The 7,337-nt window shown below is 28.7% G+C and overlaps 1 protein-coding gene across 1 annotated transcript; it reads left to right on the forward strand.

The window, feature by feature from the left end:
- The first annotated feature begins 431 nt into the window (after positions 1–431).
- On the forward strand, positions 432–6,986 carry LOC106690018 (thioredoxin domain-containing protein 5 homolog). The gene is made up of 3 exons (XM_014435269.2): positions 432–716; positions 792–935; positions 6,808–6,986. The coding sequence occupies exons 1-3, from the start codon at positions 538–540 to the stop codon at positions 6,908–6,910; spliced, it is 426 nt and encodes a 141-aa protein (XP_014290755.1). The 5' UTR covers positions 432–537; the 3' UTR covers positions 6,911–6,986.
- Positions 6,987–7,337: the final 351 nt, after the last annotated feature.

Below are 7,337 nucleotides of genomic sequence, written 5' to 3' on the forward strand. Positions count from 1 at the left end.
GAAAGTATAGTTCCCATGCTTAGAGCAAGAGTTCCCACGACTTATATTTTTTTGCCATACAATTAAATCTGTACAACTGACACCAACAATTATCCAAAATCAACTTTTAGTATTAAAATTCTGAAACTTTCTTAGATATAACTTTAATTTAAAAAAAAAAAAAAAAAAAAAAGAGAAAGAAAAAACACTATATAATCATAATAGGTCACTTATTCAGTTTTTAAAAAAATATAAAATACCATTTTTTATAATCAAATATCTGCATTATGATAGTCGATAGTGAGATCAACACTAGAGATTAGAACTATATTAGAACAATATATTCATACAAGCGGCGAATTTAACGAGTATAATAACGACTTTTACGACTCATTGAATCTGAATATTGATAGAGGTGATAAAACTCATTATTATCTGGTTTACTTAACTGACTCACTGCTATTAGTAAGGGACGAGTGCTCTTTCTGATTTATCAAGCATTATTGAAATTTATTTATTTTATCACACTTTAGTACTGATTCAAATACATCCGATACGATGTTCTTCAAGACATCAAAATTGATCCGGTGCTATTGGCTACAAATTTTTTTCATAGTCGCCATGGAATCGGCGATTGTTTCTTGTCAAAGAGAAAAATATTCTGAAGAGATGACTCCAGCTTCGCTTTATGAAGGCATTAAAGACGGAGATTATTTTGTCATGTTTTACACTACAATGTAGGTGTTTTCTTCAACATCTGTAATTTTTTTATCCTCTCGTTACATGTTTCATATTTAATTTATTATGTTTAGGTGTTCTACCTGTAGAGTGGTAACGCGCTACTGGGAACAATTAGCTAAAGATTACAATCGACCAAACAGTCCAGTAACAATCGGAAGAATGAATTGTGATGAAGCAGAAGAATACTGCGCAGAACGAATCCGTTATTTTCCAACGTGAGTAATCAGTTTTGAAATCTAAATTGCTGAATCAAAAGAAATAACTATAATTAGGGAGTTACTCTTCAATAATATTATTCAGAGAATAATCGATGAAATAATATTTCATTATGTTTTATATTTTTATGAATTAAAAAGTGTACTTCATTCCAAGTATTGTAAATTGTGAATATCACCTGTAAATATTTGGCATGAAAGGGTATTTAAAAACTATGCTTAAAAAAAAAAAAAAAATTGCTTTTAAATTGATATATATAGATATATATTGCCATGTAGAGGTCGGTCAAAATGTGGTTTTATTTTATTCAATGAGACAAGAATTAAGGAATTGGACAAATCAAATATTGTAAAATCAATGGTTAGAATAATCAAGGAAACTATTAAATTACAGGGCACATATGTTTAGGTTTGGGTTTAAAAGCGGTTATGTGACTTCTTCAAGGCTTGTTCTTGGGAAAATTTAATTCTATTCTTTATGTAAATATCATTTTGAAACTTAAGTAAAAAAAAAAAAAGGTTTTTCATATGCAAATCACCTTCCATCAGAGATCATGCGAACCCAAACTATTAGTTCCACGGCCTAATTGCTTACTCATCAAATATAATACAAAGGAGATTGGCGCTGTCATGGACTTAATATTGGGCCGTCCGTAGCTCAGATGGTTAGGCCTAGTCTGAGATCTTGCGAGTGGCGCCGGTTCGAATTCGCCCTAATGGCGTTGACTTTTTTCATTAAGTGGCAGTCCTACAAAATGAAAAACTTGATCCCTCACCATGGTTAGAATATAGATAACTTGAATAATAAAAAAAAAAATAATAAAACAAGTTTCTATTGAAATTGAATTAGTGATATTAACAGTAAGATGTAGCAAGAGGTACATTATAATATGAAGTGCTGAAATGAAGGTTTCCCCTGAAAATAGGGGTAAAATTTTTATTTTTCTCTAATCTAAAAAAAATCTATTTTTCAGTGTTTTCAATGGAGTAGAAAATGGGCTAAATTATTTTAATACAGAGCTATTATTAAGGTATATAGGGCTATCAATATAACATGCGATTCGTTTTGGACGTAGAATAACAAACAAATATTGTCAATAAAATTAAATGAGTTAAATTTCACAGTTAATCACAAAATACACTGCATGTGAAAAAGAAAGTGAGATGCAGAAGTAAAGTTGCCATTCGTTTTCCGCTCCTCAAAAAAATAACCGAAAAAAACAAAAAGTTTTGCTTTACATTCTTAGAGCCTTCGATTTTGTTTTTATCAAATCAACGCAATAATCTTAATGACAACGTCACTAATCTGCACTTAGGAGGAGTTTAAGACCGTATAAAATACACGTAGTGGTACGAACTGTATCTTTGCAAATAAATTAGAAGCTAAGACATAAAATAAAAGCATTAAAACTAAAAGATATTGAAGGACTTTGGAAGAGCAGAAGTTTATCCTTCAACGGTTCTATTTACGTTGGATTTGGAGAAAACTATGTGGAATTGTGATTTTATTTCTTGAAGAAAAGACATGAACTGAAAAAATAGTATCCCACAAAAAACAAGCACGAATCTGTCTTGATTTGTCCTGAAAAATATTTGTTTTGGTCTACTTTATTGGAAGCAACTTGCGATTTTTTTATACACTTTTGCTCATTTAACATAATTAAAAGTCTTTTGTTCTTATTCTACACGATTAAAAAAATTGAATGGTTCATAATAACCATGAATTACATGTAAAACAATGTCAGCATACGATACTATAAAACATTCCTAAAATTATGTAAAATATTTATTTGATCAGCTCCTAAGGGCGCATTGGCAAGAACGCACGAACACTTCATTAATTCATTACATTCATTACACACAGGTTTCATTAAAATCGGTTATCACATGTGTGTAGCCTCCAACGGGGTCAAAGGATAATAGTTACAATTCATTCTAGAAAAATTTGCATACAAACTCGCTCTCTTTGGTAACTAAGAAAAATTACAATTTTTTTTTTTTGTATACCTGTATATTTAAATTTGCATTTGTAGTTTTTTTAAGTTAGAAAATTAAAATTAAATTAAATCTGTACCACTAAAACTCAGGAAGGGTCAGGCGTGCAGTACTTCGTAAGGAAGCACTGTTACTAAACTTAGAAAGATAGAAAACAAACTAAAAATATGCCTAGAAATGTAAATTAATCATAAAAACGCAATAAAATTAATTTTAAAAAATTAAAAAGGGTAAAAAATATTCATCTAAAAAATTTACTTCATATTCTGATGCAGCTTTCCAGTGAAACCCTTAAAACTCTTAAATATAAAACTCCAACAAAAAAAATGTTTCCTTATTCGAAATAGTAAATTTGTTAACTCGTCTTTCGACAACATTGCAACATGCAATCTTTATTACACGGGTATGCTTTAATTAAATACAAATTTTTTTTACCACTGTGAAGATGAGTTTTCTCTTATTGACAATAAAGTGTAGATTTGATGAATGTCCTTTTGATACCATAAAAATTTGATATATTAACCTCAGGTGCTATGAAAGATTTACTTGATTTCGGTGCTACAAAACAAGAGTTACATACCAAGAATTTGAAAAAAAAAAAAAAAAAAAGATACGTGATGAAAGAAAAAGTAAGGCATTTTTTATTTCATCTCACCAAAAAAAACAACAAAATTTTAGGAGTTCAGGCAGATTCCAGAATATGAAAAACACCAGTCACTTGAAATCACCTTTATACTTCACCGAGTCCAAGGAATGTTATGCTTGAGTTCTGATCTTGGTACCCAAGATGTTAAAATTTATAAAGTCTTTCAAAAATACAAGATTCCATCGCCTGATTAATTTTTTTAACTCGTACTCAATACATTTTTCTTTTTTTGTAACAGGAATAAGCGTGTGTCGTATTGCTACATATTAATATTAATCGTATTGAACGAAGGGAATAATATGAAAACTAGTAAGTTAAGAACATTAATATTTTTTTAATGAATACAAAGATGACAATTAAAGAAAAAAAATGAGTGGATAAATTATAACAAACAATATTGAAATTTTTATTTTTAACTACACCTTCCATGGTTTATTATTAATTTTTGTTCTCATGTGATTTAATGATCCTTGAAAAATAATAATTCTTTCTTTTTCTTGTTGGTTTATAACCCCGATTTATGACTCCATAAAGTCTTTGTATTTTCAATATTGATTCTATAACAATTTACCATTAAACCCAAGGAAAAGATAAAACTTTAAATGTTAGTAAACTATTTCTATAATTCTGCCACAATTCTACAAAATAAAAAGTCACAGAAGACTGTTTTTTTCAATTAAATTCCAATTTTAGTTCTTGTCAGCCAAAACGAATACTCAAATAAAATTATAAATATCACAAAAATTTGTTTTATTTTTTTATCTTGAATCAAGTTTATGACGAACTATTTTTATTTTTATTTGTTAATATTTTATCGGTGCAAAGCCGTCATAGATTATCAGTATATTTCTTAAAACATTGTTTAAATTATTATTTTTAAATTATGTGTGGAAATATAAGGTATCAGCTATTTTTTTATTTCGATATAAATATTCTTATCATCATTTTGTAAATTTATAAAAATATGTCATATAATTAGCTAGGTAATTTTAACATTTAAAAGAAAACCGTATTAAAATTTCCTAAAACCCAATACAGCAAAATATACAGATACAACATTTCGACTTCAACGATATAATTATAAAGCTTATAATCATTACGTGGTCTCCGCAAGGGCAACTAATTGTCTCAGTTACTGGGATTTTAGGATACTTTACGAGCGCAAGACGAAAATTACCGAAATTAGGTTGTGGACAAAAGTGGTACTCACGGAAACATTATACTTTTTGGGCAACTACAATGGTTTTTTTTAATATAGTTTTAATAACTAAAGAAAATTGACTAAATTATATAATTTGCATAAATCCTTCGATTTTCAGATAATATCTTATCAGATGTATTAAGTGTTGACTAGGAAATGGAACTGATTTTTGTGTATTATTTATTTGAAGAAATAAATAAAATTGTTCGTGTTTGTGCGTTAACATTTTAACAATAAAACGAAAGATGTATAAAACTGGAATTATTTACTTAACGTTCAAATCGTCTCTCCAAAAGTAGCCACTCATGACCTAAAACCAATTTAACAGGGTTAAAATGTCCAATTTTCAAAATAATTTTATTTGTATATTTAAAATAATTAATCAATTCTAATAGTTGATAGTATTAAACCGAGAAAACAAAAGAGTTCTATACAGTTATCTTCTGAGGGAATGGGGTTGCTCCTAATTGCTAATGTCTACATATTTTTAGATATGCTGAAACCTAAGCTGAACCCCCATTACACACATATTTTTCAAAAATGTGTCTAGAAATATTTGGAATTTTAAAAGTTCATAATGAACCCAGCGGTTGACTGATATAAATTCAGAAAAAAGGTATCGCGTACATTTTTAAAGATATGCAGATAATTAAAGGATATCACAAAAAAAACAAAAATTCCACATAGACAATGGTCTGATTCTCTACAGAAATGGAAAAATTATATTTTGTATTTTTTTTAAAGCATCACATTTTTTGTTTAATCGGAAGTAATGATAAAAAAAAAAATAGAAGATAAATGATTCCAAATTTCAGAAAATATGTACTCTAAAAAGAAAAAAGAAAGTTAAATTTGTTTTTCTAAAATCATTAGAAGGCTTTTCCATCAAGCGGATAGATAAAACAGATTCCTGTTCTTCATAAAGTTCTGAATTAATTCTGTTTTTGTTAATTTAATTAAATAGCATCCTACTTCATTACTTTTAAAGTTTTATAAAAAATATCGTGTGTAAACATTAATTGCATATTAAGTTGAGGCCTGCTTTAGAATAAGCTGAGACCCGCCTCCAGTTTTGTGAACAAAGGATGTGATGTGAAATTCTATTTCTTCAAAGTACCCTTGATTTCGACTAAAATCCATGTCTTCCTTATAAAAACTCTAAAATAAAATATTTACTGAGGGAATAATAGATGAAATTCGCTCTTAAAAAAAAATTAAAATTTAACACAAATATATTTTCGTACATCTACATCCGGGCAACGAATCACTTGGAATTCTCACACTTGACTGAAAAGATAGTAAGCTGCTCGACTATTACAACACTTGCTAGACAGACGATCAAAAATACCTATTAATTACAAGAGACACATCTATATGACCATGGTAAGGCTAATTTAGAAGTGCGGAGTTGAGTTTTGGGGCTCCACTAAACCATCGAATCCCCTCGTATCGAATTCTTACAATCCGAAATCTTTCGTAAAAATTCTCAATGCCACTAACTTTGTCACAAATAAAGCCATCCATAAATACATATGTACCATATCTAACAGATCTATACCTAAGCAGATATCAATCCTTCGATTTAAAATTCCTTAACCACTTAAACCCATTAGTTTCTAACCTTGCTTCCTCTTATTTTCCTGACAATGCTCAGAGGAGCCTCAGAAGAAGATGGCCTCAAGACTTTGTAATGTATAAAATATTAATTGTAAAGCTACCAATTAGGTAGTTTCTCCGCAAGTCTTTATTATGGCAAAATAGCGCTATTATCACAATTATTATTTTCATGTAATACAGCTTTAAATATCAATAAATACTCGTAGGAAAAAAAACATTATGTATGTCGTGCAGTAAACGATATAAACAACTTTTCAAGTTATTCAAGTATATGAGGTCTTAATATTATTTTAAGTGAATTTGTATTTTCCATTATTATTATTTTTGTTACACGGAGAAAATCGAATGGTATTCAATACAAATATAATTATCTCATGTTGTAAGATAGTTCAATTTTATTTTGTATTTTTCAGATATTTTTACTTCAAGAAAGATCAAGAGAAACCAATTTTGTACACAGGTGGCTTTACATCGTCTGCGTTTACCTCCTACATCAAAGAAATGTCTTATCAATAATGGTGATATTTCCCACTTTTGAAACACTCATGTGCCATAAATATATATCGTATATACTTTACAGAATTGTTAATAATTATATATATATATAAATCAATATAATGTATTGGATATATGATTATTGAATGATTTAACACCAACTTGCTATTATTTGCGTTCCTATCCTTGTCTATTTTTATATATAATACCTGTCAATTTTTACTTTCACTTACCTATTTATGGAATATATAGTAAGGGAAAGTATTACGATCGATAAAAATTTTGAGTTTTTGACGGGAATAAACATTTTGAGGTCCCTGAATCCAAATAACCAAGTCTTGCAAATGAATTGGTTAGTTAAAAATGTAGTACGAAACTGGAAATGATATTTAAGGCAGATGGCAGATACATACCTGGAATATGACTTATCTTTTTGGATAAAATCAAC

The sequence above is a fragment of the Halyomorpha halys genome, unplaced genomic scaffold (assembly GCF_000696795.3).
Source record: "Halyomorpha halys isolate HHAL.00 unplaced genomic scaffold, Hhal_1.1 Scaffold1552.1, whole genome shotgun sequence".
Taxonomy (NCBI): domain Eukaryota; kingdom Metazoa; phylum Arthropoda; class Insecta; order Hemiptera; family Pentatomidae; genus Halyomorpha; species Halyomorpha halys.